Genomic DNA, 17,271 nt, shown 5'->3' with positions numbered 1-17,271 from the left:
TCTCAGTCATCCAGGTGAAATTATCTGGTAGTTGAGTTATGGCAACTGGACTTGTCTCTTTAGGTATCTGCTCCTTCAGAAGCTGTTTGGATGAACAGTGAAACGTATTGTGACAGATTAAGGGTATTCTCGCACCCTTGTACCCTCGGACCACACGTCAGACACCAGATAAAAGTCCAAATAATTATTTATTATAATAATTATGTGCACAAAGCACGCTCCTCTCCACAATACTCAATGACAAACAATAAACCAATCAGTCCAACCACAGTCCTTTTATACTCCCTGACCCGGAGGTGTTTCTGCCCAACAGTCCACAAGTCTTTATTCCTTCCGGGTCAGAGTAAATAGTCCTTTTCTTCAACCCGGAAGTCCGTCGCTCTTCCTATGACGAACCTCCGGGTCACAGGGCACTAAGAAGCCCTCGGTCCTCCCTGCAGCTCCCTCCTGTGGCCCCCATGGCATCCAGCAGGGCTGTGCATAAAAACCACATTGTCCATGATGCCCTGCTGGTCTTCTGGGGACCTCCATGCTGCAAGGAGGGCTCCACCTGGCGGCTTGGGGGTATTGGCTGGGATGAATGGCCGGCCATATCTTACAGTATTCCCCACGTTTACCTAATCATGATTCGGAGCGGCCAGCCCCGCGAGGGAGGTCTTCCTCCAGGAGGAGTTGTTCGGGCTCTGGCGAAGTCCAGAAAACTTCTGGGAGAACCTTGGGGGAATATTATATAAAAAAGGATTTCTATTCCACGTCCTCCCAGGACAATTTCGCCATATATGTCCCGGTCGGCGGCATTCGTAGCACAGCCGCCTTCCTCCAGTGTGTATCCCTCTGCGAGTCTGGAAACAGTCTGGAAACTTCCGCTCCGCCCTTTGTCCACTGAGGAGGGTTCCACGGCCGCCCTGAGCTCTCAGCTCGCTGCTCAACTTTGTCAGGAGACCCCCTCTTTATTCTTGGGATCCCCTGTTTAATCTGGGGCTTGTCCACAGTTTGGGTCTCTCTATTAGTGAAAGAGAGCCCTTTTACTGTCTGCATGCCCTTTGATTTATTAATAACACGGGTCTGGGTCTTTAGGACCGAATCGCTCCGAGAGACAGCACCATCCAGCTGCTCCGGCATGACCGGCCCTTCCCCCGGCCACTCTGTAAACGTTCTGACCTCGTTTGTAGGGCACGTAGTGTACTGGCACCCGCTATTTATTAAAAGCGGGCCCGGTTTACACTGCGTCCCTCTTGTTTTATATACGGTACGGGTTTCACATACCTGTACCGCCACATCATGATATATGGGAGGCTCCCCACCAAATCGCCGCACGTAATCCCTCAGCTTCTCCAACGGCGCTTTGGCTGCCACTCCCAATTCCCGACGATCTTCTCAATGGTCGCCAGGACCTGTAAGAAACTACGGGCTCGATCAAGCGCCGAGTTCCCGCAAGTCAATCTTATTTTTTTCGACCGCAAAGACTTACTTCCTCGTCTGTCTTCTCTGCCGGCCGGGAGCCAATGAGCACGCCCGCTTCAGGCACGTGCTCTGACGGGTCTCGCGGAGGCTTCTGGGACTTGGAGTTCTCTTCACAGGTTGAGGATCGGGCCGCTTCTTTTAGCAGGCTGCGGTTTGTCTTTTTTTCTTTTATGACATCCCGAACAGCCATTTCCCGACCCTCCTTACCTTTTTGTGGGATGAGCGGCGCCTCGCTCGCCTCCCCTTCCCCTTCGGAATGTCCGAGTCCGTTCCTTCGGGTTCGAAGGCGCAAACAGCGGGACGCGGTCCTCCTCCTTCCCAGCCTGCACCGGGTTTGTTGCCGTGTCCCTCCTCGGCTACCGTCACGCGGAAGTCGACTCCTAGGCGCTCTGGCTTCGACAGGAGCAGGCCGCCGTCTTCGGGGCAGTCTCCTTTTTCCCTCGGAGCCTCCAGGTGATCATCTCCAAGATACATGCACGGGACAAAGCGAGTAACAATAAAAGGATTTGTAATGTCGTTCCCGGCACGTACCTTAGAGTGATCGTTGCTTCCTGGAGGTTTCTCCGGACTTGTAAGGCCTCTCCTTGACTCCTCCCGAGCGTCGGCCATTGCACCTAAGGCACTCCGCTGGCGTTGTCGCTTTGCTTGCCCTTCTTCTTCCCCATTACGGACTTGATAAAGGTGAGGTTGGCGATTTTACCTGTGTGTGTCGTGACGCTGTCTTCCCGGGGTATTCTGTCCACAGTAAAAAAAAAATTTCCCAGGTCCTCTGCCAAACTGACGGCCAGAGAATCCTGCCGACTACACCAACTGTGACAGATTAAGGGTAATCTTGCACCCTTGTACCCTCGGACCACACGTCAGACACCAGATAAAAGTCCAAATAATTATTTATTATAATAATTATGTGCACAAAGCACGCTCCTCTCCACAATACTCAATAACAAACAATAAACCAATCCTCCACTCCCAGACGCTTAGCCACCCTGCCTCCCAACTCAGCTCGCCGTCTGGGAGCTCCCACAGTCCTTTTATACTCCCTGACCCGGAGGTGTTTCTGCCCAACAGTCCACAAGTCTTTATTCCTTCCGGGTCAGAGTAAATAGTCCTTTTCTTCAACCCGGAAGTCCGTCGCTCTTCCTATGACGAACCTCCGGGTCACAGGGCACTAAGAAGCCCTCGGTCCTCCCTGCAGCTCCCTCCTGTGGCCCCATGGCATCCAGCAGGGCTGTGCATAAAAACCACATTGTCCATGATGCCCTGCTGGTCTTCTGGGGACCTCCATGCTGCAAGGAGGGCTCCACCTGGCGGCTTGGGGGTATTGGCTGGGATGAATGGCCGGCCATATCTTACAGTATCTACCTAACAAGAGAGAAGTCCAGGTGCCATGACTCAACTACCAGATAGCCGGAAAAGCAATAAACAAGTAACCAGTGCCAAAACGCTAAACTTGAATCATAGTCAGAGATCAGAGCAGTAATTCTTCAGCCAGAACTCCCAAAACAACAAGTCGGTATGAAGTTCAGATGAATCCACAATCTTGGATGATACGTCCCGGTGTAAAGCCTACTTAAATTTAGTTGTGCCGATGACGTCACACAACGCGACTTGTGGAGCACACCCCTTGACAAGCAGCCATCGCAACAAGACCAGAAAATGGCGGCACCTCTGAGTGGTGTTGAGGGAGATTGTGATTCATTTTAACATAATTAAAAAATAACATACAAAAAAAATTAACTCCTTGGGTTTTCATAACACTAGATCACGTGATTTACGTTTTGGGTCACGTTAAGCAGATGCCATTTATGATTTTTACTTTACGTCTAAGAAACAGCAACAGAGAGGTTTTAGGGAATTTATCCACAAACTTGGACAATGAATAGCACGTTGCGCCTCTTTAGAAATCGTCACGCTGATGTCACAGTGTAACTTCCGGGACTGGGACACAGCAATGCTTTACTGAATCATTGGAAAGGGGCTGCTTACTAAAAAACAACCTGTCTCTGCAGGCAAATTAAAATAATAAGGCTCAACCAAAAATCTCACTAGAAAATGACCGTATATTTGAAATCAAAATCAAAATAGAAAATGACCAAACCAGGAAGAAAACTTTATAAAGCTTAGAAAAAAACTACACAATATCCACCACAGTGCTTCAAACATCAGAATGTAGTTCAAAATGGCGACCCAGAGGTAAGCAAGTGTCATAAAATGGCGGCAATGTGACATCATCATACTAACAATAAGAGAATAATGTGAAAATCAAATAATAATAAAAAAAATTGTATGTGCCAAATGCACAATAAACAAAAAATATTGTACAGCAAATTTTTCGTACCGTCAATGGAAGCAGAGTTTTACAGGTTGTTGTAGGCCCAACCACTCTATGTGCGTTTTGTGGACTTGGAAATGGCATATGATTGCATCCTCGGGGTGTCTTATGGGGGCTGCTTCTGGACTATGGGGTATCGGGCCTGCTGTTATGGCTGTTCAGTCCCTGTGTAACCAATACAAAAAGGTGATGTGCGTTGCCAGCATTAAGTCAGACTCTTTCAGGGTGGGTGTGTGACTCTGTCACCGATTCTGTTCATAATTTATAGGCACAGACGAGGAATGGAAGGTGTCCAGTTTGGTGACCTCAGGATTAATTCTGTGATTTTTACAGATGTCGTGGTCCTGCTGGGTTCAACAGGCTTTGGCCTCAGAAATATACTGGGGTGGTTTACAGCATAATGTGAAGTAGCCAGGATGAAGATCAGCAAGTACGAGGCCATGGTTCTCAGCTGGTTAAGGGTGGAATGCCTTCTCCAAGCTGGGGGTTGAGTGCTACCTCAAGCAGAGGAGAATAAGTGTCCTGGGGTCTTGTTCACAAGTGTAGGAACGAGTGGAATTTGAGATCAACAGACAGTTTGGAGCAGCACCCGCAGAGTCAGAATTAGTCCTGCTAATATTGTACGGGTCAGTCATGGTGAAGGGAGAGCTGAATCAAAGCTACTGTTCATTTCCTAGTTGCCCTGTGTTCCTACCCTCATCTCCGGTCTTGAGCTTTGGGTAGTGACCAGAAGGTCTTAGGTCAAGGATACAAGTGGCAGAACTGAGCTTCCTGCGCAAATGGGAGGTCTGGGCTCAGCCTTACAGATGGGGTGAGGAGCAGGACATTTGAGATGAGCTCATAGTAGAGCCACTGCTCCTCTGCATTTAGAGAAGCCAGTTGAGGTGGTGCAGGCCACTGATTAGGGTGCTTCTTGGATGGCACCCTGTGTAGTTGTCCATCAGGGAGAAGGCCTTCACGGGGCAGAACTTGGTCATCGCTGGAGAGATTATACAGTACCTCTTAGCTGTCCTGGGAACATCTCAGTACAGAAGTTTGAGGAGGTGTCAGGGAAGATGGACATTTGGATATCTTTGCTTAGGCTGGGGAAACGGTAAAAAACGAATTGATAGAAATTTGGAGATAGAAAATCATAAGCAATAACATCTACAACAGTCTTTGTCCCAATGCTGAGCACTTAAGAGACCCTGTGCCTGTCACAGCAGTGTTATAGCAGGGTGTTCTTAGCAGGCTTCTGAAACTAGGACTACATTTTACACTTTGGCCCCCATCTATCTCTCTCTATCTCAAAATAATGTTGCCCAGGCCTCCAGAAGACTAGAAAAACAAGCTAGGAGTAAACCAATGTCCAGAAGTGTCTTTAAATAGTTCTACCCTGTTGACACACTGGTTTACGGGGCAGCATTGCACCCTTACGTCCTGCATGTGCTTGGTTGACCTCAGATCCGAGTGCACAATCGAGTGTTTTTGCATCCCACCTCTGCTATCTCAGGATGAAAGGCTAAAGAAGGTGAGAGTGGGAGCGTCGTCACGTGTGATTCCTTACTGGTGACAGATCACATTGGTACTCAGTCATCTGATTTCTGTTCACTGTACCCTGCAGTCCATCTGCCAACTTAACAGATTCTTTTCGACCTTCACAGACTGAAGAGGACTTCTTCTGAGGTAGACTTTTCTTGCATTTTTCTGTTTAGGCCCAGTATTTTGGGGAAATCAGCATTGGGACGCCACCACAGAATTTCACCGTGGTCTTCGACACCGGCTCCTCCAACCTCTGGGTTCCATCTGCCTACTGCATCAGCGAGGCCTGCAGTAAGTAGCGTAGCATACATTAAAGATGTGAGAAAGTGTGATAAGTCTCGTTTTCCACGATTGACATGGATGCCTCATTAAGAAGGTCAACCAGTGTGTGTGTGTCTTTATGTTGGTCCAAGTCCAAGCCCCCACATTTTTCATTCAGTCGAGTCTAAGCAGAGTTCCCAGTGGACTCCCAGTTTCTTTCACACTGCCTCCTGTTTTGACAGCTTACCATCCAGGGCCCTGAGTTCAGCCTTCACCGACTAACAATTTCAGATGATGGTTTCTGAAGGTCCTGAACATTTTACAGAGTCTTAGTCAGGGGAGCATCTGATGACCAAGTGCCTTTTAGGGTGGGATGCAAACGCCTGGTGACACCCAACCTGGGATGGCCAAAGAGTACACTGTCTCCCCCAGAGTGGTAGAGCATGTCAGGCTCTTCTGCTCCTGATGACCATTGCTGGCCACAGTAGTCCAAGGTCATTGACTTTATTCACTTGAACTAAAGTGCTTGTCTGTTTCCTTTTCTCTGTTGTCAATACTTTGGCCCCCAAAGGGGCTTTAATAAAGTCCTGAATTAAGGGTCCGAATACTTATGTCAATGGGATTGTTCAGTTTTTTATTTTTAATAAATTTACAATGAATTCTAAAATCTCGTTTTCACTGGGGTATTGAGATGGTGTGATGTGAGGAAAAAAATGAATGGAAATGATTCTAGGACAAGGCTTAAGTGGTCTAAATACGTTTTAAATAATTAGTATGACAACAATAGAAAAATCTGGTTAAGCTTACTGTCTCTCCACCTCAGATTTCACCAGGTCAGCATTTTAGGGTTCTTGATCTGACAAAATTTTAAATATGCTCTAGACTCACAAATCTACCCATCCCGGATCTGTGAAAGGGGCTATAGAGACACTCGATACGCAACCCATCAGAGATGAGCTGAAATCTAACTAATCAACATAGACCTCAGTGTGTTTTAACATTAACGTCTGCAGTGCGCCATCTATTGGAAGGTTTTAGTAATGCATGTACTAATGTATTGCATTTTGTATTCCAACGGATGGCGCATCACTAACATTAGACCTGATTTAATGAATCCCATACTAAATGGCATATAACAGAAACACAGCAACCGGATGGACACACTGATCCACAGACACACATTCAGACACGTGTCCTTTTAGTAAGGTGAATGATTACTTGGTCCTCAGATGTCTTTTAATTTCATATAACTGAGAATGTGCTCAAAAAAGTTCCCTATGGTGGCATTATGACAGAAGTTGATACCTCAAGAAACAGGGTCCTAAGCAGTGATTTTTTGTAAATATGGAGGTCTTCAGAATCAAAGGCCCCATCCCTGGCAGGACTAACAGTCGTCTCTCTTTAAAGGTGAACATCACAAGTTCAAGTCCTTCAAGTCCTCCACCTACACAAATGCCCAGAAAACCTTTGCCATCCGCTATGGATCTGGACGGCTGATGGGAGTCCTTGGAAAAGATCTCTTGACGGTAGGTGTGGGGGGGCGTATGGCAGCCACCGACTCTCACTGTTTCTCACCTCTCCCAAACAGGAGACCATGCCTAAATGGTGGCTGTCCAGTCACCTGCCTTGTTACACAAAATGGCCTCCTTTTCCTGCCAAACCCACGCTAAGTTTTGGTGGTTTGCTGCCAGTTTCCCACCTCGAAGAGTTCATTTTATGCCGTTTGCCAGCATTAGATCTGCTCAAACGTAACCCTATGAGGTATTATGAACCCTGCCTTGGAAGACAAGCAACGCTGATGTGCCCGAGTCTACACCCTTGGCTCCCCTGACTCCATCTCTCTTTTCTGTTATTGCAGATTAATGATGTCTCTGTCTCGGATCAGGGCTTCGGTGAATCTGTCTTTGAACCAGGTTACACCTTTGCCCTGGCACAGTTTGATGGCGTGCTTGGTTTAGGCTACCCTTCGCTGGCAGAGGGCAGCGTACTTCCCGTGTTTGATAAACTCATGGAGGAGAAGCAGGTGAAGAAGCCGGTGTTCTCATTCTACCTGAGCAGGTAAGTGAATTTGGTGGGATGATTGCTTTGCAGGTGAGGGGAGACTTCACAGACACGGGCGGTCTGATTCAAAATCAACCTTTTCACTTCCCATAATGCATCGCTTCTGTCCGGATGCCCTCTTTGACATTCAAGGTAATCATATTCTTTAGAGCATTTGGTTAATTTTGACACGAAAAGCCAACTAGTTCCATTACCATCGGCCTGCCATTTTCTGCTTAAAGTAAGTTCTCTTGTAGGAAACCCTGAAGTCATTTCCTGACTTGCACACAAAATTGAATGCACACGCTATTAATTTATGACCAATCTCTACCTTGCCCATTGATTGAAGGGTAGAGAGCTCTCAGCGGACAGCACTGCACTTTGCTCCATGACAATTAAAGTGTGCGTGTGGTCAGCCTCTCCTGCCGGTTGGTAGGTCAGACAGTAATGGGCATGATGGTGCATTGTTGTGTACCTTTGTGATGAAAATATGGAGCATATCACTGCATACTGTAGAAAGATGCACTGTGGTCCTCTACGGTGACGTGAAAGAGGGATGTAGATTAGAACTGATTTGCCTGGGGTCCTGTAGAAAAACAGTCCATAGGAATGAAAAGGTCCAAACATGTTGGTCTTTAGTTCCTTTGTCTTCAGTTGAGTTCTTGGATAACAAACTGCTAGTCAATTAAATATAGGGTGGTCCAGATCTAATTATGCAATTTTTGTTACGCTATAACTTATTAAGTTTATTACATAGAAAATCACCCGAAAAATCCCAGACCATCGAGGAGTGTGCTTACTAACGACATGAAGAATCATCTTCGCACCAAACTGGAATCATCCCCGCATAAATTAAAGCCATCCTGACGATCTGGATCTACAAAGTTAGATCTGGACCACCCTGTAGACGGAGTGTGATGGCATAGCGCCTTAGGTTACATCTGTGTCATATGATCAGCAACAGACAGCTTGGAGCTCCATGATTTTGTACCATCCATCAATCCATTTAACCAACTTCTGGGTCAGAGTAGCAGTAGTCTTAAGCAAAGATGCCTCAACATCCCTTTTTCACCGTCAACTCCTTCAGGAGATCTTGAGACATTCCCGGGCCAACCCAGTGTTTCCTGGGTCTGCCCCGAGGTTTCCTCCCAGTTGGACATGCCCAAAACACAGTCCCGGGCAGGCATCCAGGGGCACCTTAAATGGATGCCTGAACCACCTCAACTAGTTCCTCCCGAATGTTTGCACTCCTCACCATATCTCTAAGACCAAACCCAGACATCCCGTGAAGGAATCTCATCACCGCCGCTTGTGTCACCAATCTCGATCTATTTGGTCACTACCTAAAGCTCATGACTATTGGAGAGGGCAGGAGTGTAGGTCGATGTGTAAACTGAGTTTTCTGCCTCACTCCGCAGAGAACTTAAACAACTCGGCACATCCGCATAAAAACGACAAGGAGTGAGCCAGCTTTCTCGAAGGCTTATACTGGACGTACCTCGTTGTAAACTGAAATATATACAAAAGAAACATACAGGCATTTACAGGTGTACAATCAAAGACAATAAAAAATGATTTACAAAGCAATACATAGCAGACAGTGTACATTAAACAATGAAGCTTTAAAAGACACTTACATAGGCGAATGATTTCCAAGACAAAGAGAAGCGTGTGGACAGAGGTTCAGATTGCTTCATACCACAACTAACCAGACCAAGGGGTTTATGTACTGTAGCTTAAAGATACACTTTGTACATGACTGAAACAAGAGATAAAGGGGTGCTTACGTGAGACACATGGGGTGTATTGTATTTAAATGTTCATTATGAGACCTACATGCTTTACGTGAGTTTCATAGACATTTATAACACCACTGTGAGCGTGGGACGTGACTGACAGGTGTGTTAATAAATGAGAAGACAAAGGGGGAGCACAGCTCAACAAATAACAGTGGGGCAGAACACTGAAAGTACCACCTGTGATGGGCAGCCTCGGCCAGGACACCAGCAGGATGGAAGGACCGGGGGAGAGAGCATCTCCGAGGCACTACCTCCCATGGGACACTAGAGGGCAGCCCTCCTGGGAAGCTGTGACAGCACGGATTGACTTGGAGTTTGGTACAGCCCTGTTGGGTTCTGTGGGGGCCACCAGGGTGCGCTGCAGAGCCCTACAGTGGACTTCCATCACACCTGGGAGTGATTCCAGGTAATACTGATGAGCCACCTGGAGCACTCCTGGGAACTGAATAAAAGGAGCCGCCTCCACTCCTCTCTCAGTAAGCTTTGCCCTCCATCTCCTGACTCTGGCTCCTCGAATGGAGTGAGGCGGCTGCCCTCTCGTGTCACACACCTTTTAGGTCAACCTCTCTCTTCACCATGACTGACTGGTACAATGTCCACATGGATCCAGAAGCTGCTCCGATCCACCTGTCAATCTCCTGCTTCCTTCTTCCCTCACTTGTGAACAAGACCCTAAATTACTTAAGCTCTTCCAATTGTGTCAGCACCTCCTCTCCAACCTTTTGTGGCTGAGAACCATATCCTTAGACTTGGAAGTTCTTACCCTCATCCCTGCCACTTCACACTTAGCTGCAAACTGCCCCAGTGTGTGAATGAGCTCAAAGGCGGGACCACATCAACTTCAAAAAGGAGAGACTCAATCCTGAGGTCTCCATACTGGAAACTCTCTGCTCCTTCATTTATGGAAATTCTCCCCATAAAAATTATGAATCAGAGACAGAAGGCAGCCCTGGTGGAATCCCAGACCCACTGGGAATAGATCTGAATTAATGATATTAATGTGAATCAAGCCTTTACTCCAATTGTACAAGGACTGAATGGCCCTCAACAGCAGCTCCGGTACCTCATACTCCCAAAGCACCCTCCACAGGACACCCCAAGGAACCTGGTCTAAGTCCACAAAACACAGACAGACTGGTCAGGCATACTCCCCTGAACCTTCTATAATCCTTGTGAGGGTAAATAAAATTGGTCCACTGTTCTGTGACCAGAACAAAATCCACATTGCTTCTTAAAGGTTAGACCAACACCTGTACCATCCTTTCCAGAAACGGGGAGGCCAAGAAGTGTGATCCTCTTAAAACTGGAATACACCCTCTTGTTTCCTTTCTTAAAGATGGGGACCACCACCCCAGTTTGCCAATCTTGAAGCATTGTCCCCAAACTATATTTAGTTTTGAAGAGTTATGTCAGCTAATACATCCCAACAACATCCAGAACCTTTAGCAATTCAGGGCAAATGTCAACCACCCCTGGGGCGTTGTCACCAAGGAGTTTTTAAAACTACCTCGGTGACCTCAACTCCAGTGATGGGTGAGCATGTCAGTGGGATTTAAGAGGACCTGAATGTGCTCCATTTACCACTTGACTATTATCACTGGGTGATATCAGCAGCACTCCATCCATGCAATAAACCACTTGGGTGATGCACCACTTCTTCTTCCTGAGTCACATAACACTTTGCTTTGTGCCACAATTGCCATTGCCACTGCTTGGCATATCAGCACTTGTCATCTTCCTACAGTGTTCCTCAAGCTAACCAAGCTTGGAAGGCCTCCTTCTTCTGCCTGACAACTTCTTTTACTGGTGGCATCCACCACTGGGTTCAGGGACTGCCACTGTGACCGGCACCAATGACCTTATGGCCACAGATCTGCACAGCAATGGGTGTACGAAACCCATTTGGGTTCATTGTTCCCATCCTTCCTCGGAATGCAAGAAAAATTTATCTGGAGGTGCGAGTTGATGATCTTGCTGTTGGGGGCTTCTGTCAAATGTCCCCAGGGCACCCTCACTATATGTTTGGGTCTGCCTGGTCTGTCCATCATCTCCCCCTGCTATCTGATCCAAGTGCCAATCAGGTATTGATCATTTCATAGCTCAGTCACCTCTCTTCACCTACAGTGTCCAAGACATATGGTTACAGATCTGATGATATCCTACAAGATCAATTATTGACCTGTGGCTTAGGGTTTGCTAGTGCTAAGTGCACTTCCTGCATGAACATGGTGTTTTTCTTATGGTCAAACTGTGACCAGCCCTGAAGTCCAATAACAATAAACACCATTCAGGTTCAGATCACGTAGGCCGTCCTTCCAATCACACCCTCCAAGGTTGTATTCTGTTGGCTTACATAACTGTTAATGTCCCCCAGTAGAATGATGGAGTCCCCAGAATGATTACCTTCCAGCATTCTCTCCATGGTCTCCAACAAGGCTCATAAGCACAGACAACGGTCAGAACCCTTCCTCTCACTCGAAGTTTAAGGGTGGGAATCCTCTTGTAGACTCTTAGATAAATAATTTATATAATGTTAAAGTTACCCCCCCAGGTGGGACTGAAGAGTCGCATAGTGTGAGGTCTCCTTAGTCTGTCAGTGGAGCAGGATGGTGACAGCAGTCTGCCACTGAAGCTCCTCTGTCTGTGGATGATCCTGCTCAGTGGATGCAGTGGATTCTCCATGACTGACAGGAGCCTGCTCAGCACCCGTCGCTCTGCCACGGATGTCAAACTGTCCAGCTCCGTGCCTACAATAGAACCTGCCTTCCTCACCAGTTTGTCCAGGCGTTAGGTATCTCTCTTCCTTATACTGCCTCCCCAGCACACCACCGCGTAGAAGAGGGCGCTCGCCACAACCGTCTGGTAGAACATCTGCAGCATCTTATTGCAGACGTTGAAGGACGCCAGCCTTCTAATGAAGTATAGTCGGCTCTGTCCTCTCTTCCACAGACCATCAGTATTGGCAGTCCAGTCCAGTTTATCATCCAGCTGCACTCCCAGTATTTATAGGTCTGCACCCTCTGCACAGTCACCTCTGATGATCACGGGGTCCATGAGGGGCCTGGGCCTCCTAAAAAACACCACCGGCTCCTTGGTCTTGCTGGTGTTCAGGTGTAAGTGGTTTGAGCGCACCATTTAACAAAGTCCTTGATTAGGTTCCTATACTCCTCCTCCTGCCCACTCCTGATGCAGCCCACCATAGCAGTGTTGTCAGTGAACTTTTGCACATGGCAGGACTCCGAGTTGTATTGGAAGTCCGATGTATGTTGGCTGAACAGGACCAGAGAAAATACAGTACACACGCAGAGCAGATGGGGTAGGCCTACCCATACCAAACGTCTCTTACCCTGGACAACTTTTGTTTGATTCTTCACTTAACTTTGAGCTACACATTAGGTCTCTCTCTTTCCAAAATTTCATTCTATCATCCCTGTCACATTGCCTGACTCCGTCCATTTCTGTCCTGTACTGAAGCTCAGACTCTGGTTCATTGTTTCATGATGTCTCGGATTGATTACTGTAATCCTCTCTTAATTGGCCTCCCTGCAAAATCTACACAGAAGCTACAGGACATTCAGAGCTCGGCAGCCACAAGAAGCGTTTTGCTCACATCTGCCCTGTTCTCCCCCAGCTTCACAGGTTACCAGTTCCATCAAGGATTAAATTCAAGATTCTGCTTCTCACCTTCACTCAGCTCCATACACTCCTTGTCGCTCTCTCAGGTCCTTGAGCAGTCATCTCCTTACTGTCCCATGCACCAGACTCCCACCCTGGGAGGACAGGTAGGTCCTTCAGTGCTATGGCCCCTCAACTCTGGAACTCTCTTCCTCAGTCTCTCCAAGACTTTGCTCCTCTTTCTGCACCTTTAAATCTCAACTCAAAACTTTCCTCTTCTATGAACTTTTGTTTTCTGTGTAATTTTTTTTTTTTACACTCTTTATGTAAAGTGACCTTGGGTTTGTGAAAGGTGCTCCATGAATGCAACTTATTATTATTATTATTTTTATAATTATTACAACTCCAGAATGGAACAAAGTCCAGCCCTTATCCAGGAGTCTGATTATAGGGCCCATGCTCGAGGTGAGCCCAGCTATGTCAAGATGATACTTCTCTACCACCGGCACTAGCTCAGGTCATTCCCTGCCAGAGAGCTCACATTCCACGTATCCCTAAAGTTAGTTTCGGCATCCAGAGAGCAGTCCACTAAGTTTCCTCCTGCAGGTGGTGGGCCCACTGGAGGATGGCTCCATGTTTCTCATTGGGACTGACCACCAGGCACTCGCCATGGAGTAGGCTCCCTGGTTTCCCATTTTAGGGTGACGTTACTGGGTCCTTGGTTAAACATTTCATAAGGGGTGATTAATGATTTTGTAATTTTCTTTTCCTTTTGTATTTAGCTATTAATTATTGTCTCTTTATTTTTGTTTTTTACATCGCCATTTTGCATTTTGGTTTATTCACACAGAGGTACTGCCATTTTGGCTCTTTTTGCTCTCTTGTGTACAGTCGCTATGCTTGTTGCAGGTCGGGTAAAGTATTATGTCATATTGCTCCTCACCTATATAAGAGGGTAGCACACTCCTCACTGTCTTAAAGTTTCTGGATAAAACAAATCTAGAATGTAGCTTGAATTCATATATGGGAATTTGTTATGGGAATCAGAATTTTTTTTTTCCCTGTGAATTTCAGCAATGATTTTTTGCTAGTGTTCTGGACATTGGTCTTTTGTTTTTTTGATACTGGTATATGGTATCCCCTGGTCCATTTAATCAAATCGGCCCATGTGACCGACCTTTGTGCTGCACTTGCAGTTGACTTGACTAGAATTCAAAACCTCCCGGACCTGCGCCGTGTTACCTTCTTATCCAGAAGTGATGTCCCCGGTGGTGATAAGCAGAGACTCGTGTCCGAGAACGCCACATGATCTCAGACTTTACGGCAGTAACACGTCTCTGTATTCTTTGTCTTTCACAGAGGACAGAACCAGCCGCTGGGTGGAGAGCTGCTGCTGGGGGGTGTGGACCACTCATTCTACAGAGGACACATTAACTGGGTACCATTGACAGACAAGGGCTACTGGCAGATCAAAGTGGACAAGTAAGTTTCCCCACGAGGCGTTGGTCTGTGGCCTCAGTTTCATGATTGGGCTGCATTCTGCATACTGTAGATCACGGGTGGGCAGATTCAGTCCTGGAGGGCCGCAGTGGCTACAGGGTTTTGTTCCAACCCAGTTGCATAATTAAAAACCAATCCTATTATTATTTAATCTCATGGCTTGTTAGCGCATTAACTCTACCACGTTAGGTCATTCACATATCCTAGATTGTTTTTCCTTTCTAAGGATATCATCCAAATGATTTGAAGTCCAAGACGTAGTAGTATTTAATTAAACCCAATAGTGCCTGATAAATATACACAGGTGTAAATGGAAACAAGCTCAATGGAGAAATGATGGTTTCCTTTGTCATCTGCACGTTATGGCTAATAATGAGCAATTAAAAACCAAGAATACAGCTGTTTGACACTAAAATAAGCAATAAGGGTTCAAAGTGGAAACGAGCGAGACAACTAAAGTGCAGCAGAAGTGTCACTTGAGCAATAAGGGCTTCTTATTAAGCAATTGGGTTGGAGCAAAAACCTGTAGCCACTGCGGCCCTCCAGGACTGAATCTGCCCACCCCTGCTGTAGATTCTAGAACGTTTTGTCCCTTGCAGAGTTTTAAAGAGTTATTAGAAATGAGGACATTAGAGGGTCAGCTCAGGAGGGACAGTTGGGAGACAAAGTCAGAGAGGCAAGATTGCGCTGGTTTGGACATGTGCAGAGCAGAGATGCTGGGAGTATCGGGAGAAGGATGCTAAGGATAGAGCTGCCAGGGAAGAGGAGAAGAGGAAGGCCGAAGATGTGGTGAGGGAGGACATGCAAGTGATGGGTGTGACAGAACAAGATGACGAGGACAGGAAGATATGGAAGACGATGATCTACTGGGGCAACCCCTAACAGGAGCAGCCGAAAGAAGAAGAAATTGAAATGTTCTAATCTTTTGTGTATGGTGCACACCTAACCACGATTATATATTTATTTATTATATGGGTTTTGCAAAAACTGAATAAAAGAAATGAATACAAAATGATTTAAATTTGACTCTGCCTCTTCACAAATTTAATCGATTAAGCCAGACGATGTCTTTTCTGGTTGATGCCCTATGGGACATCGTGAGTGTTTGCAGGATCCCCTCGAGGTTTCTGGATATCATGGCCGGCCTGTCCACTGGCACTGCTCCTACTCTGTTCAATGCTTGTATGGACTGGGTGTTGGGCAGGGTGGTGGGGTCCGGCGGCTGTGCGGCATCTGTTGGAGAAGAAATTCACTGATTTTGACGCTCCTGAAGGTGATGTTATCTTCACCGAGTCAATGGAGGCTCCAATTGGGGCTCTTGAGAGACTGAGTGAGGAGTGTGAGTGTCCTGATAAAAACCAAAGATCCAGGCCTTTAATGACCTCTTAGGCACAGCAGTGTGTCTGTCTGTAGAGAGTGTCGACCTTGTTGAGAGGTTTACTTACCTCGGCAGTGACATTCGTGTCTCTGGTGACTCTTCTTATGAAATCAGTAGACAGATAGGGAGAGAATGGGGGGGTCATGAGGTCACTTTAAAGGGGTGTGTGGCGCTCCCGATATCTATGCAAAAAGACGAAGGTCCAAGTCTTTAGAGTCCTGGTGCTTCCTGTCTTGCTATATGGTTGTGAGACATGGCTGCTATCCAGTGACCTGAGACGAAGACTGGACTCCTTTGGTACTGTGTCTCCCTGGAAAATCCTTGGTCACCATTGGTTTAACTTTATGTTGCTCATGGAGTTACCTGCATTGTGAGGGAGCGTCAGTTTCGGCACTGCGGCCATGTGGCGCATTTCCCAAGGGTGATCCGGCTCATAAGATCTTCATTGTTGGGGACCCAAGTGGCTGGACCAGGCCAAGGAGTCGCCCACGTAACACCTGGCTGCGGCAGGTGGAGGGTCATTTCCGGAGTGTGGGACTGGTCCGCGTGTCTGCCTGGGGGGGTTGCCAACCGGTATCCCGAGCTGTTTCGATGTGTAGTGGGTGCGGCGACGCAATGTACCAGTGCATGCTCCCCAACTTGACTTGACTTGACTTGTTGTCATTCACGTTGCCCCCAACAGTATAACATGAGGCAATCCAACTAAATGTAGTAAGTCTGTTCTCGATGCCCACAGACACAACAAGGGTCAGTGGAAAGACCCCGCTTTAACCTTTGTGATGCTGCATCGTCCATTCTGTGTTTGAAGTTGGTTGAGATTGCACCATGCTTGACACAGCAACTGGAACTCTCTTGAACGGTCGCTCGTCACTGTGTTGTTAAAGACGGAGCTGGTTTGGTTGCTCTTAGCCCAGGCTTCCTACCATATTTGTTTTTGGCAAATTGAAGTTGTTCTGCAAGGCCAAGTGATGGTTTTCTTGAGTTTGATAGAACGCAGAGTAAGAGGCGCAGTTGAGGGCAGGAAGCCACTCGGTGCCTGGTGCCTGTGACATTTCTCATGTATGTCAATGTCCTTGCTACAGTATGTTGACTGTTGAACCTTTCATGGGCACGATGAACTGCTGCTGAGTACGCTAGGGCCAGGGTTGGTGTTCAAAAGCCGGTGGTCAATGCTCTCCAAGAAGTGCAAGCTAGTTTCAGGATCAGGTGATTTCTGGTTTACTTGGCTGATGTGAGCCGTGTCTATCGAATGTGACCCTGGGATACGTAGGAATAACATTATGTGTCCTTATTGTCCTGTTGAGTGACACTTTCAGTTGTCTATTGGTCAGGCTTTTGTTAAGGTGGGAGAGCAAAACACC

The 17,271-nt window shown here is 47.0% G+C and overlaps 1 protein-coding gene across 1 annotated transcript in view; it reads left to right on the top strand.

Annotated features, from left to right (window-relative positions):
* The window catches only part of nots (nothepsin), a 53,102-nt gene that overhangs the window by 10,811 nt on the left and 25,020 nt on the right, over positions 1 to 17,271 (top strand). Inside the window, exons 3-6 of the mRNA XM_039768835.1 lie at positions 5,491 to 5,608; positions 6,986 to 7,104; positions 7,437 to 7,636; positions 14,392 to 14,514. Of these exons, the coding sequence (XP_039624769.1) occupies positions 5,491 to 5,608; positions 6,986 to 7,104; positions 7,437 to 7,636; positions 14,392 to 14,514 (560 nt within the window). The remainder of the gene's footprint in view (positions 1 to 5,490; positions 5,609 to 6,985; positions 7,105 to 7,436; positions 7,637 to 14,391; positions 14,515 to 17,271) is intronic.

The sequence above is a fragment of the Polypterus senegalus genome, chromosome 11, assembly GCF_016835505.1.
Source record: "Polypterus senegalus isolate Bchr_013 chromosome 11, ASM1683550v1, whole genome shotgun sequence".
NCBI lineage: Eukaryota > Metazoa > Chordata > Cladistia > Polypteriformes > Polypteridae > Polypterus > Polypterus senegalus.
This window is presented reverse-complemented; position numbering and strand designations above follow the sequence as displayed.